General features: G+C 46.2%; 1 protein-coding gene across 1 annotated transcript in view; it reads left to right on the forward strand.

Annotated features, from left to right (window-relative positions):
• Positions 1–15,572, forward strand: part of lpgat1 (lysophosphatidylglycerol acyltransferase 1) — a 63,060-nt gene extending 47,488 nt beyond the window's left edge. The window contains exons 7-8 of the mRNA XM_056295026.1: positions 15,053–15,159; positions 15,353–15,572. Of these exons, the coding sequence (XP_056151001.1) occupies positions 15,053–15,159; positions 15,353–15,504 (259 nt within the window). The 3' untranslated portion in view covers positions 15,505–15,572. The remainder of the gene's footprint in view (positions 1–15,052; positions 15,160–15,352) is intronic.

A 15,572-nucleotide genomic window follows, 5' to 3' on the forward strand; every position in this document is an offset into this window, starting at 1 on the left:
ACATAAACCAAGGACTGGTTTTATTGGTACTTGAACATAACCTCTGCACAGATGAGCGATTATTGCCCCTGGCTTACCTAAGTCATTGAGCTCTGCACTACCACCACTCCTTTCCCTTGGCATCATGTGACAACATCACCTCTGGAACTGTGACTACAGTCTGAATGCAAAAGTTTGCTGAAACCACAAAAATATACATGGCAAGGCAGCACTAAACACTAAAAGCATACTGGCAGAGTAAACACCTGTTCCCATACTGCAGATTCCCTTCAGTAATTATCAGATTGTTGGCAAGATGAGAACCACCTGTTTTATATTCACTGGCCTGTTATTATGTTAATGATGTCAGCGTCCTGATGTTTGGCAGCACCATACATCTGAATGGCCAGTGTGATGCCCCTTCAGATGGGGTATCTAGTTTGCATGACAGAGACAAGCACTTGAAGGTTTAAAAGTAGTTTGAGTCGCTGCTGTCTTCTACAGTGGAACAAAATGTGTGTATAGGAGGCGTACACTCTTATCTTTCCTTTGGTCCCATTAACTCTTTCGTCTACTTGTAGCACTTTGTCTGCCCTTGCTGGGTTATGTAAGCAGCATGTCAGCCATGTAAACCATCTAAGTGCGATGCCTGGATATGTCTGAATTGGTTCGTATCCTGCTGCATATTAAAAAGCATATACCCACCAATGTAGCGAATTCAGGGGGCAGCTAGGAACCGCCTCAGCCGGGACGCGAACCTGGGTCTCCCGCACCACAGGCGGCTACGTTAACCAGTCGACTAAAGGGTCCGACCCATTAGCCAACCTGCTAGTGAGTCTGTTCATTCATGATCGTTACACTACCCCCCCTCCTTCGGGAAGCACGTCCCCACACTTCAGCATACCAGCTCCCTCACGCCTCTGTGCGCACTCTGATGGCCTCACGGTCTCAGCATCCCACTTCTAACACCAATGTAGCGAATTCAGGGGGCAGCCAGGAACCGCCACAACCGGGACGCGAACCCGGGTCGCCCGCACCACTGGTGACTGCGCTAACCAGTCAACTAAAGAGTCCGACCCTTCAGATTCAAAGGCATTACTTTGTCTATATGCCATAAAACAGAATTGATACTTGCCACTTATACTGTACTGCATGATATATTGTTTCAGCATCGTCATGACGATGTGCGCACGTGCAGTTGTCACATCGCAAGACGTGATTTGAAGCAAGGCAAATTAGCTTCAAACACCTCATGCCACAACGTTTTGCTGCTTGATACAAAAGGAAAAATCTCAGTTTCCATTTTCAATGAATAATCTACAAGAGAAGTCTGTCTCATATAACATAATTTACTCCAATTTCTCTCTAAATGACACATCGATGTGTTCATCTGCTTCTTGGCTACTGACGCGCGGATCACAGTTTTATCCGCAGCACCACAGATCAGGCGGGCCGAGTCAGTCTGATGAACAGTGAAGGGGTTGCGGGTGGCGGCATGGTGGCACAGTGGTTAGTGCGGTCACCTCACAGCAAGAAGGTCCTGGGTTCAAGCCCCAGGGTAGTCCAATCTTGGTGGGTTGTCTTCTGTGTGGCGTTTGCATGTTCTCCCTGTGTCTGCATGGGTTTCCTCCGGGGGCTCCGGTTTCTTCCCACAGTCCAAAGACATGTAGGTCAGGTGAATTGGCCGTACTAAATTGTCCCTAGGTATGAATGTGTGTGTGTGTGTGTGTGTGCCTGTGCCTGTCCAGGGTGTCTCCCCGCCTGCCACCCTATGACTGCTGGGATAGGCTCCAGCATTCCCGCGACCCTGAGAGCAGGATAAGCGGTTCAGATAATGGGTAGATGGATGGATGGATGGATGGGTTGCAGGTGGGTGAAATAATACATGATTAACGAGGAAAATATTAATTACCTTCTCTAAAATGTGAACATATTTTAAGCTTCATTTTTTGTCAGGTACAAATTAGCCGCCTAGACTCATTGCGCCAATTGCAGCATCCATTCGTCTTAAGCAGCAATGGAAGCAACAAAAAAAACAAAAAAAAAGAATCCGAGAGGAAAAAAAAACAGCAAATAAATAAATAAATAAATGGCAGAAAGGTCCTGTGTGGGAGCGATTTAGTGAAATCCTTAACCATGATGAGTCAAGTGCTGAGTATGTCATGTGCAACAGCTGCGAGGCGCTGTATATGACAGCCGCAAAAATACCTCACACATGGTGTGATAGGTTACCATATCAGCACGCTTATATATATCCCACTGAGAAATAATGGCAGTTTGTGATCGGGTGCGGGAGAAAATAATTCGTTCAGGTGGGTGGCGGGTGGATGGATGATGCATACGTGCAGATTCGGATGACGTCAGAGCCGGTCCACGCATCGATGTTCTCGGCCGTCGCGCCGCCTTGTCTGGCTCCATCTCCTCCTCTTCCCGTACGGATGGCGAAAAAAGGCCCCGCTTACTTTTCACAATTTCCCAACAACTCCCCAACAAAATCACCCCAATCATTCTAGAATGATTCATTCTTTCCAAATGGAGCCACTCAAGTAGTCTGGTGAAAATTACTGTATAGTTTTCATATCACAGTATATCCATCCATCCATTGTCCAAGCCACTTATCTCAATTGGGGTCACGGGGATGCTGGAGCCTATCCCAGCGGTCACTGGGCGGCAGGCGGGGAGACACCCTGGACAGGCCACCAGACCATCACAGGACAATATATATATATATATATATATATATATATATATATATATATATATGTATATATATACACATTATGAGACCACCATGGACTCAGTGATGTGTTGATATTCCGCTCCTCATTAGTTGAGCACTTATAACACCATTGACGGTTTTGGAAAAAAAACGCTATATCGTAGAGAAAAAGAATATCACAATGTGAGGTTTTTCCAATATCGTGCAGCTCTACTATACGAAAAATATTGGCAACTGTATGCCCAATATATAGGTTGGATTAGACTTATGTCTGCAAAACACAGCAAGCAGTCAATACTGCCGTTCCTGCATAATGACGGTAAAGAAGTTGTAAGCCCTTTAGTGCTCAAGTTCACTCACAGTTTACATAGTAAGACAGTTTGACAGATTCGCTCTACAAGCGTCGTCATTGACCCCCATAACCATACTGGACCACTAGTTGATGCAGTTGGCTATGCAAATAAAATTGACTTGACTTGATAGCTTTGCAGCCTTTGGGGTCTTTGAACAGCCCAAATATTGCAGGTCCACAGACAGCACATTGTTTTAGAAAACAAGGTTCAACCGTAAGATGACGCAAGGCCTCTGTCGCTGCAAATGAATTACTTGTGTCTTAAACTGCCTGAACACAAAATGGCTTTGCCTTTTTGTTCGGCTCTTTCGTCGTAGTACAACTTGGCCAACAAAGCCTACATGTTTTTCTCGACTATAATAAACACCCTCAACACTGGCGCACAACTGCTTTGCACTCACTGTGGTCCAGCTGTTAACTTGGCAAGGCCTGGTCTTCTTGCGATAAGAAGGAATGGAAAATGTAAAGATCATCCATCATTGTGTCGAAAGCCTGTCTATCGGGAATAAACACTGTGTGTAATTCTGTACAGAAAAATGGACTGAAGCATAGAATGACAGTGTCACCGTTGGTTAGACAGCAGCATTGATAGAACGGTTTTCTGTTGTGAGAGACGGACGATGAAATAAAATGTGTGTTGTGCAGACCGGGGGTTGGAGTCCCTGTTTCTCTGAACACCGGGGGAAAGTCATCCAACAGGTTTTTTTTTCTTTTTCTTTTTTTAAATTCCCAATTGTACCTGGCCAGTCACCCCGCTCTCTGAGCTGTCCCGGTCACTGCTCCACCCCCTCTGCCGATCTGGGGAGGGCTGCACACTACCACATGCCTCCTGCGATACATGTGGAGTCGCCAGCCGCTTCTTTTCACCTGACTGAGGAGTTTCGCCAGGGGGACGTAGCACATGGGAGGATCACACTATCCCCCCCCCCAGTTCCCCTTCCCCCCAAACAGGCGCCCCGACCGACCAGAAGAGGCGCTAGTGCAGCAATCAGGACACATACTGGTGTCTGGCTTCCCACCCGCAGACACGGCCAATTGTTTTTGTAGAGATGCCCGACGACCAAGCCGGAGGTAACACGGGGATTCGAACCGGCGATCCCCCATGTTGGTAGGCAATGGAATAGACCGCTACGCTACCTAGATGCCCCCCAAAGAAGGTTTTTGAGTGAAATATTCTTTATGGGCATAGAATGAGGACATTGCTATGCATTTTATCCAACTGTTCCACTGGTCAGACCTCATTAGTTCAAATGGAAATCGTTTTTTTCCCCCTCTTCTTCTTCTCCCTGTCAAGTATTGTATGCTCAACCATTTCCTAGAACGCATGGCTCTGAGCCAGCGAGGAAGCAGATTAAAGACTAAATGGAGCAATTAGCAGGCAGACTCTAACCATCCCTGAACATCTCTGTGATTGTAGTTAAGGGCTTCTCAGCAATCTGCAAGCAGGAGCTCTTCAAACATAAGCATTGCATGGATTGTGGGATTGTTTGGTTCACTCGGCCAAACCCGTTGACCTCATTAGTGAAATGAGAGAAGGAAAACGCCACTAAAAGTTCACTCTCGCAAGCAACTCAAATAAGACAACAGCTGTGCATATTTCTGCTCACTTATGTTCTTTCATTCTAATTTTGATTGAAATATGAGCACTAAGTTCATTGTTTTAGGCTGCTTTCTTTTATGTGCTTAGTTTTGCTCATACAAGTGACTATTAGTCTACATGGTGTGTGTGTGTGTGTGTGAGAGAGAGAGAGAGAGAGAGAGAGAGAGAGAGAGAGAGAGAGAGAGAGAGAGAGAGAGAGAGAGAGAGAGAGAGAGAGAGAGAGAGAGAGAGAGAGAACAAAGTGGAAGGGTTGCCATGACAAAGGCAGTAGTCGAGGGGCGTGGAGAGCCATAACACACAGATGAGGACCCTTATCTTAACCAGCGAGCGGTGGGGAGCAGGGCGGGTAACAAACATATTTCCCCCAGCCAGAGTGTCTGTCTGCAAATCTCAGCAACAATCTTATGAGACATCACATGATATGTATACCATGCAGCGGTAGAAATGTGTCCACCGGTAGAGATTTGGCTATACCTTTTGTGCCCTGGTAGCCTTTCCATTTAGTATAGGCCATTTCTCAATACCAAATACCCCAAGTACGAACTCTTGCTCTTGAGTACATGCTCGATGGGTTGAACTTGGAGCACAAAGTCCAAAGACTGCAACATGACGGATGCTCGGTGTATTTTGGGATGAGTGGGACTTGTTGGTATTACACAATACCCTGAGCTGGGGTAGTTGGTGACAACAGCTGTAACACAACATAGTTGTGGTCCATACTTTGCTTTGCCATTCCCTTAAAGGACCATACTGGTGTTTCTGCATGTTTTCACCTATTCACTACAAATGGCATATACAGACGTGCTCACATTTGTTGGTGCCCTTACAGCTCATTGAAATAATGATTCATTCCTCCTGAAAAGTGATGAAATTAAAAGCTTTTGTCATGTATACTCGCATGCCTTTGGTATGTCATAGAATAAAGCAAAGAAGCTATGAAAAGAGATGAATTATTGCTTATTCTACAAAGATGTTCTACAATGGCCTGAACACGTTCATTGGTACCTCTTAGAAAAGATAATAACTAATTGGATTATTGTGATATTCCAGACTAACCTTGTCTATTTAAATGGGTAAAAGTAGTCACTGTGCTGTTTGGTATCATTGTGTGCACCACACCAAACATGGAGCAGATAAGCAGATAAAGCAGAGGAGGGAGTTGTCTGAGGAGATTAGAAAGAAAATAATAGACAAGCATGGTAAAGGTAAAGGCTACAAGACCATCTCCAAGGAGCTTGATGTTCCTGTGACAACAGTTGTAAATATTATTAAGACGTTTAAGGTCCGTGGACCTGTAGTCATCTTCCCTGGGCACGGCCACAAGAGGAAAATCGACCCCAAATTGAACAGAAGGATCGTGCGAATGGTAGAAAAAGAACCAAGAATAGCTGCCAAAGAGATACAAGCTGAACTCCAAGGTGAAGGCACGTCAGTTTCTGATCTCACCAGCCGTCACTTTTTGAGTGAAATTGGACTCCGTGGAAGAAGACCCAGGAGGACTGTACTTTTGAACGAAAAACATGAAAAAGCTAGACTGGAATTTGCTAAAATTCATATTGACGGGCCACAATCCTTCTGAGAGAATGCCCTCCATTCCATCCATTATCCAAACCACTTATCCTGCTCTCAGGGTCGCAGGGATGCTGGAGCCTATCCCAGCAGTCATCACAACTGGAGCTTTTTGGCAAGTCGCATCAGCCCGATGTTCACCGATGGAAAAAAATTAAGCTTTCAAAGAAAAGAACACCATACCTACAGTGAAATATGGAGGAGGCTCGGTTATGTTTTGGGGCTGCTTTGCTGTACCTGGCTCAGAGTGCCTTGAATCTGGGCAGGGAACATTGAAATCCCAAGACTATCAAGGCATTCTGGAGCCAAACGTACTGCCCAGTGTCAGAAAGCTCGGTCTCAGTCGCAGGTCATGGATCCTCCCAACAGGATAGTGACCCAAAACACATGGCAAAGAGCACCCAAGAATGGATAAGAACAAAACATTGGACTCTTCTGAAGTGGCCTTCTAGGACTCCTGATCTGGATCCTATTGAGCATCTATGGAAAGAGCAGTCTGGAGCAAGCATCCATCAAACCTGAGACAGTTGGAGCAGTTTGTTGAGGAAGAGTGGGCCCAAAATACCTGTTAACAGGTGCAGAAGTCTCACCGAGAGCTACAGAAAACATTTTGCAGTGATTACCTCTAAAGGTTGTGCAACAGTATAGGGTCCCATCATTTTTGTCCATGCCATTTTTCATCTAATCTCATCTCATTGCATCATCAGCCGCTTCTCTGGGGTTGGGTCGCAGTGACAGCAAGCTGAGTAGGGCACTCAGACGTCCCGAGAGACTAGAGACATCCCTCTCCCACACAACACCCTCCACCTCCTCTTGGGGGATCCCAAGGCATTCCCAGACCAGATTGGACATGTAGTCCCTCCAGTGAGTTCGGGTCTACCCTGGGGTCTCCTCCCAGTTGGACATGCCCGGAAAACCTCCAAAGGAAGGCACCCAGGAGGCATCCTAATCAGATGGCCGAACCATCTCAACTGGCTCCTTTCGACACAAAGGAGCGGTGGCTCTACTCCGAGCTCCCTCTGGATGTACAAGCTCCTCACCCTATCTCTAAGGCTGAGCTCAGACACCCTACAGAGGAAAACTCGTTTCAGCCGCTTGTATCCGCGATCTCACCCTTTCAGTCACTACCCAAAGCTCGTGACCATAGGTGAGGGTTGGAACAAAGATTGACTGGTAAATTGAGAGCTTTGCCTTCCCGCTCAGCTCCCTCTTCACCACAACGGTCCAGTACGTGTGAATTACTGTTAATGCTGCACCAATCCGCCTGTCAATCTCCTGCTCCATCCTACCCTGACTCGTGAACAAGACCCCGAGATACCGCATTTTCATTTATTATTTACAATATTATGTTGAATAAAAAAAAAAAAGAAGCAAATTCTGATTTCAATGAAATAAGGAATAAACAATGGTGGATGCCCAATTACTTTTATTGTCAGTTTCAATTCAATTCAATTCAGTTCATTTTTATTGTCATTAAAACCAATGTGCAGGCACATGTTAAAAAATGAAATGAGGGCTGTGGCTTCACCAAACAGTGCAAGACAGACACAGACAAACACGGCAAACACCGTTTGAAGGTGTTTCAGAGAAAATTGTGCATTATGCATTATTTATGGAGGGGTACCAACAAATTTGAGCACGTCTGTACTTAACATTACTCCCAACTGTTTTCCAAAGCATACTGTAGTGTTTTAGAATTTTTTTATTTTATTTTATGTTTTTCTTCCATTTCAGGTAGCTGTTGGTCTCCATTTATTTCAGTATAGTGTGAAAATCAACTTGCAGAGATTTTAAATATGTTTGAGATAGGTAATAGGCGTCTCCCCGCCTGCCGCCCAATGACTGCTGGAATAGGCTCCAGCATCCCTGTGACCCTGAGTAGGATAAGCGGTTTGGATAATGGACGGATGGATGGATAGGTAATCCCTCACCTGTGAACATTTACTTACTTGCCTTTCTTTTATGTTTCTGTTGCGAGAAAATGCATCTGAAAGCGTGGATTTATTTGAGAAGTTTTCCGGTGCTTTCAGCTGCAGTATCCCACAATAATCATGTCATTTTGACAAATCAATACTATATCGTGCAAAATTAATATCGTGATATATATCATTACCGCGATGTAAAATTACATATACCATGATAGAAGATTTTAGCCCCATCACCCACCCCTGCGAGACATTTTACATGTGTACAAGCGTCCCAATCTCAGTTGTTTTTCCTCACTGTTTTGCCAAAGATTGAGCATGATTAACAACCGAGTTACACCACATTATTTACTTGCTATGAGACTCTCCAGCCACAATGGGAAGTCTGTTTTTAATTTCCCCGTCCAGTTGGGGAGGGGACATGAAGTGTATGAAGTTCAAGGGAACTACATGGTGGGCAGAATGCAGAACGGTCAAAACATGCGAGCATCAAAAATATGAAGGATCAGTTTGGAACCGATGGTGCTGGTTTCCTCCCATCTTATCCATGTTTGTCTTCCTTGTGGTGAATACAGATGTAGCCCTACCTGTTTCCATCCATCCATCCATTATCCAAGCCGCTTATCCCAATCGGGGTCGCGGGATGCTGGAGCCTATCCCAGCAGTCATTGGGCGGCAGGTGGGGCGACACCCTGTACAGGCCGCCAGTCCATCACAGGGCTGAAACTTTAGGGACAATTTAGTACGGCTGATTCACCTGACCTACATGTCTTTGGACTGTGGGAGGAAACCGGAGCATCCGGAGGAAACCCAAGCAGACACGGGGAGAACATGCAAACTCCACACAGAGTACAACCTACCTGTTATGGAAAAAAAAGAAAAAAATATCCTGTCTTTGATCTTTGCTCCATCAGACCTTTTTTTTTCCTTCTCCAAGGATGGAATAAATTTGTATTACAAACAACGCTTAATGCTCTTGATTATCCAGACAAACACTCCTGCCTGCTGAGTCACAAGCAAACTAAGATGAATGGCCGCGGCTGTTAGGCCGTTGTCCAAAGGTCTGGGTCACATAGTCCTGTATTCCTGCAAGTCAATGCTCTGTACAAGGCTGATGTTGAAGGTTATTGACAGAAAAAAGTGCAAGCCTTTTCCAGCTGTCTGTCTGTGCAGCAGGGTGTCAGGTTAGTAGGCAGCCCACTGCCAAGTGGGTTAGAGTGGAAATGAGCACGCTGCCGTGGCCCCTTGCCAGCACGTCACCATTGGTCCCCTCAGCTCCACCACAGTACACAGTTAGATGTCGCGGCACGGCTCAGCACAACAAACACAAACACCGCCGTACTCGGTTTCTTCCACTCAGCACAATATTGACACTGTAGTGCAATGTTTCACATAGTGCCGTCATTTGGCACTGTAGACAAAATGCGCGGCACACCGTTATAGCTTGGCACGGTATTTTTAACCGTGCACACCACAGTGAACTCTGAGTCACTGGTTCCTGAAAGTCCACTGATTTTATTTATTTTTTATTATTATTATTATTATTTTTGAGCCAAAATAAAACAGCCCCTGCTGCCTGCAGCCGGTGAAGAATGGTTGGTAAAGGGTGAACTTATGAACAGTGCACCTGTCCTGTAAATAGCCGGTCACATGCACTGGCATCTGCGCCCCTTGTCATTGCAACACCCTTGCACTACAGCTAGCGAGCAGTTAACACAATCAACCCAGAGGCCAGTAACACAGCAGTGTTGTTGTGAGGGGTCTTAATGCAGAAGAGACTCGGTATGTTCGTAGGAGGGAGACGACCGTTTTGGATTTTCAAAATTTCATAACTTTGTTGGGGGGGGGTACAGACCTGCCGCCCCCAGAATTATCCTAAAATTGCATATATTTGCATTAAAACGAGTTTTAGACCAACTGCACACAAAAAAAAGTTATAAGATCTACCAAAAATGGCCATGAGCGGTCAAAATGATGGCTCGTAATTTGCGCATGATCGTGTGCGTCATGTCACTATTTATGATGTGTTGGTCGCATCATTTCCTTCACGAAGTTCATTGCTCTGTCCTAGAAACTCACCAGCGTTCTCCGGTGCAGGGAAGCAGTCTAAATATGAGTTTTGATTATTGCCAACATGTCTGGGTACATAGTATGTCGTTACAGACGCACCATGACTACCACCGATGCGTTGCAGTATTTACAGGCGTTGGACAGCAGCCTTTTTAAATTGTTTGAAAAATAGTATCATAGTTGTTCAAATTTTGATTTTGGTGTCAGTTAGTTTCTAAACGGACATACTAACATATATAATGCATTAATATATCAATTGGTTATTTATCTTGACAGAATATAGAGTTTAAAAACTATGACCGCCCATGTCGTTTTAGCAGTTTTGAAGTTTCGGTCGTTGTTTGGGACTGTTTCAATTGTTATTTTCAGTTCTTTTTTTTACATTCCACGTTTTATAGGCCTTGTTACGTTTGTTACATTAGCAACATGTGTTTTCCGTTTTGTTTTTCAGGTGATATTTTCACGTTTTCAGTTTTGCTATTCAAGTTCGACCATGTCTCTCTTAAGTTTAAATTCTTTTAAAAATAGTATTATAGTTGTTAAAATATTAATTTTGGTGTCAGTCGTTTCTTAACAGACATACTGTCATATGTAATTCATTAATATCTCAACTGGGTGTTTATCTTGACAGAATATAGAGTTTAAAAACCGGCGGTCATTTTGACCACCCATGGTCGTTTTAGGTAGGAGTGAAATCCCGGTCGTTTAATGTGGGCCACAAGCCACATGATGGGGGATTTTTGCTGGTACCTGGCTAGTGTGCAGTCACTCTGACCGGTGACCAGCCATTCATTTGGGGCTCCTCTTGTATCCGACTTGGCTGGCTAGAGAGTGTAAGTGGCTGATAGGTTTTTATAAGCCACTAGTTACTGTGTCGTGTAGCCATTGTGTTTATTTCCATGAGTAGTGAGCGTTGTTAGAGGAGCGTCGTCGTTTCTCTCCATTTGACCAGAATCGGGCTTAGCTCCTCCAACCTCAGATACCTTCAGGCTTCTCTCTGGAAAACCGCTCTGGACACCCAGGACTCTGACGCCTGCATGAATATTTCAGCTGGCGGAAAACACAGCGTCAGCCGCCTGTTACTTAACGCCTAAACGCCCAAACCTCCTTATAAGTGGAGTACACCAGCCTCCCGTTTCACTCACTAGGATTACAGGGCTATCCGTTTTCAAGTACGCCAAAGAGGACCTGTGATAGACATGCTGCACTGGAGCAGGTGTGAGGTCTTGTCTTGCCTCCCCTCTCCGGTGCGTCTTCTACATTCATGTGTGCATCAGCATTACATCAGAGCAAGAATGTGACCACATGACATTTAGGAAACAGCGCAATTCACTCGAACGTCACCTTAAAAAGCACAGAGAAATTTAAGGTCATTACCTAGGGATTTTTTCCTCCCCACATCATAAGGAGAGAATTAAATTAGAGAGAATTTTGCTCTTGCAGCTGCTGCCAAATCCCAAACTGGCTCCTGAATGGTGGGCAAATGTAGAACCAAACCCCCCCCCTTTTTTTTTTCCCTCACGAATTGTATCTGGCCTGAGAGTGCCTTGGGGTCCCCCAGAAGGAGCTGGGGGACGTTGCTGGGGGAGAGGGATGTCTGGAGTGCCCTACATAGCTTGCTGCCTCCGTGACCCGACCCCGGAGAAGCGGCTGAAGATGAATGAATGTACTTGGCCAATTACCCAACTCTTGCGACTCTACCCGAGCCATCCCGGTCACTGCTCCACCCCCTCTGCCGATCCGGGGAGGGCTGCAGACTACCACGTCTCCTCTGATACATGTGGAGTCGCCAGCCGCTTCTTTTCACCTGACTGAGGAGTTTCACCAGGGGGACGTAGGGCATGGGAGGATCACGCTATTCCCCCCAGTTCCCCCTCCCCCCTGAACAGGTGCCCCGACCGACCAGAAGAGGCGCTAGTGCAGCGACCAGGACACATACCCACATCCGGCTTCCCACCCACAGACACGGTCAATTGTGTCTGTAGAGACGCCTGACCAAGCTGGGGGTAACACTGGGATTCGAACCGGCGATCCCTATGTTGGTAGGCAACGGAATAGACCGCTATGCTTCCCGGATGCAGAACCAAAACTGAAAACTACCCCACACCACTACCGCCACAAAATAATTACGAAGTAAAATTTCTGTCGTCAACCAGGCTGCGAGTAGAGGTCCTACTTGTATCTAATTTGTCGTTTCCTGTCCATGTATTAGTGGTTTTTGTAAGGTGGGTTTTTTTTATCCTCCACTTACACTGAGTGTGTAGCTGTGCCAGTGCCAGTTGGGCTGTTGAAAACTGGTGACATGGAGGACACCTGATAGCTGCGGACACTGCAAGAGGAGCCCAACAGGGTGGGGCACTTGGGCTACTAATCTTCCTATCAGGTGGCCACACCAGCTTAGCCCCAGTTTTGGCCATGAGTAAAAACATAAAAAGAGATAAGTTTGGCAGTATAGTGCCACGTCCTCCATAAAGGCGGGCATATCTGGTTAGACAAGCCGCAGAGGACTCTTCCACACCTTTGACTGTCTCTACCTCACTGCCTACAATATCTAATTACCAGACTTGATGCACTGTGGCACGCGCACATTATTTACATGTAATACTATCAGGCATTACACGTGTGTGTGTGTGTTTGTGTAAGAGATGTGATGTTGGGTCTATTGCCGTGTGGTCTTTTCTCTCTCGAAGGCTGGATGACTCATCCGCTCTTGCCCCTTTGAGCTCTTGTCAGGGACAAACAAACATTACCTCTCCATGATCAGGTCAAAGAGGCTGTAATACTTCAGTCCAACGACCAAGATGTGTCTGCAATGTCACATGTGTCCTTTGTACCCGGGGGCCTTCTCTGATCCAGAGGCACAGCCCTAGATATTCCACAAACGTACGTTATGTCACCACAGTGTGCTCATACCGGTACCGGAGCCTGAGGCGCACAAAATGAAGTGCCAAGCTCCTGCTGCACTAAACTTGATGAAGAATGCTCTCCCCAATCAGCTGTTTGGTGTGGAGAAATTGATCATCTTCACCATCATTCCTTAATTACTTGCTGCTTCCTCTTATGAAACATTCCCGCTAGACTCGGCTGTAATTTTACTGTGGACACGGGTCGTCGTCCCCCCCATTCGCGCGCGCGTGCGCGTGTGTGAGGCGACTATAACCTCTTTGAAGGTGATTGGGAGCTGGCTCTCTGCGAGGGCAGCTCACTGAGGACACCTGCTGGCCGAGGGAGGAGCTGCAGTTACACCCTTACAGAATGACCCTCACAAAGCATCCACAGTTTCCACAATGTCATCCAGTACATCAAGCTTTCCATTTTCACACATTGTGCTTCACTGTTGACGAGTCAAAAGGTGCAAATCAAGTCAGCCAGCTGGAAGTTGTGTTGGTGACGTTGCTATAGATAGCCGTTTTTCCTTGCCAAAATACTTTTCATTTATCCTTTGGATACCGTTTCTCCCTGCCAGCTGCTTCACGTTGTCATATTTATAAAGTGGAGCAGGGCCGGGGGACGTTTTTATGAATTAACACATAGTTCATTGGTTTAACAAGGCTAAATGTAAACTGTTTATACAGCACCTTTGCATACCAAAGTGCTTCACAGCGGTCTAAATACAGGAGTAGCCAATAGAGAACACAATACCAGCCTGAAGTAGAAAAAAACCCTGTTAAAAATAGTGAGGGACACGAATACCACAGAATCACAGTAAAAATGATCAAGTAGATTGGAAAGCCAAAGAAAGCAGATGGGTCTTAAAAGCATGTCCTCTTTCTTGCCTTCGAACATTTTATGGTTGTACATGTGATACCCGGCGTGAAGTCATAGAACAACTTCTCTTTCACGGCACTTTAAGTTCCAGGGGTCCGTGTGCACTCAGAGCAGTTTGGAATATGAAGCATTAGTGAGGTTTAGCTTGACATATTAAGTGTTTTCACTTCTCAGAATGCAAAACGTTTTGGGGAATATCCTTTTCTGGTGTTATTTATAAATTCAAAAAATTTTTATTTTTATTTTACATAGACCCCCCCCCCTTTTCTCCCCAATTGTACTCAGCCTATTACGCAACTCTTCCGAGCCGTCCCGGTCGCTGCTCCACCTCCTCTGCCAATCCAGGGAGGGCTGCAGACTACCACATGCCTCCTCCGATACACGTGGAGTCGCCAGCCGCTTCTTTTCACCTGACAGTGAGGAGTTTCACCAGGGGGACGTAGCGTGTGGGAGGACCACACTATTCCCCCTAGTTCCCTCTCAGCTGAACATGCGCCCCAACCGACTAGAGGAGGCGCTAGTGCAGCGACCAGGACACATACCCACGTCCGGCTTCCCACCCGCATATACGGCCAATCATGTCTGTAGGGACGCCTGACCAAGCCAGAGGTAACACATGGATTCGAACTGGCGATCCCCATGTTGGTAGGCAATGGAATAGACTGCCACGCCACCCAGACACCCCCATGTTTGTTAAACTCAAACACAGCCACATGCCGTTTTAATTTTTGTATTACCTATTAAAAGTCAGACAGAACCTACATTTCCAAGATCCCAATTTCTCCGGTCGCTGCTTTCCCAAAAAGCCCTTTGAGTCTCGTGGAGTCTCTTACAGGATGGCTAACCCTGTGATCCTGTCTGCATGCGACATTCTGATGAGCCTTCCAGCTAATAAAGTCCTAGAGGGGTTTAGGCTAGAACTGACACACACAAGCTGCTGTGCTAGACTCAAGCTGTGAGAGGGGCACCAGGCCTGACACCCTGAGTTGGGGCTGCTGCCTCAGACCGATCATCGCAGGCAGTTTCTGGCGAGTAGGGCCTCAGTAATAACCTCTGTGTCTGTGTTTCAGGGTGTACCCTATAAAAGAGGTTCCGGTGGAGACGGAGCCCTTGACCGACTGGCTGTACCAGAGGTTTGTGGAGAAAGAGGAGCTGCTGGCACACTTCTATGACACAGGTCAGTTTTCACAGCACCTGCCAGGATGGGTTTGGATGGGTCTCCCTGTCCGTGACCCCCCCCCCATATATCTCTGATATTGTATCATTAAATCGTGTGCCCCCCCCCGTTGTTAATAAATGAGAAAATATGCCTTTTGTTTCCTTTAAAGGCCAAACTGCTCACTAGTTTTCATTCATCTTTCTCCCGACAGGAGCCTTTCCTCCACTGAAGGGCCAGAAGGAGGCAGTTTCCCGGGACATGACTCTTGACCCTGTGTGGCTGTGTATTATCCAGTCCCTTGCTTTTGCCTCCGGCTACGTGTGGTACAGCGTCCTCCAGTACTTGTACTGCTGTTTATTTTGAGCACGCCAAAGAGGCGAGAGTACAGCGGACCATCGGCAACGCCTCAGGATCGGTTGGTGTGTGGCCCA

This window comes from Lampris incognitus, chromosome 15, assembly GCF_029633865.1.
Source record: "Lampris incognitus isolate fLamInc1 chromosome 15, fLamInc1.hap2, whole genome shotgun sequence".
NCBI classification, from domain to species: domain Eukaryota; kingdom Metazoa; phylum Chordata; class Actinopteri; order Lampriformes; family Lampridae; genus Lampris; species Lampris incognitus.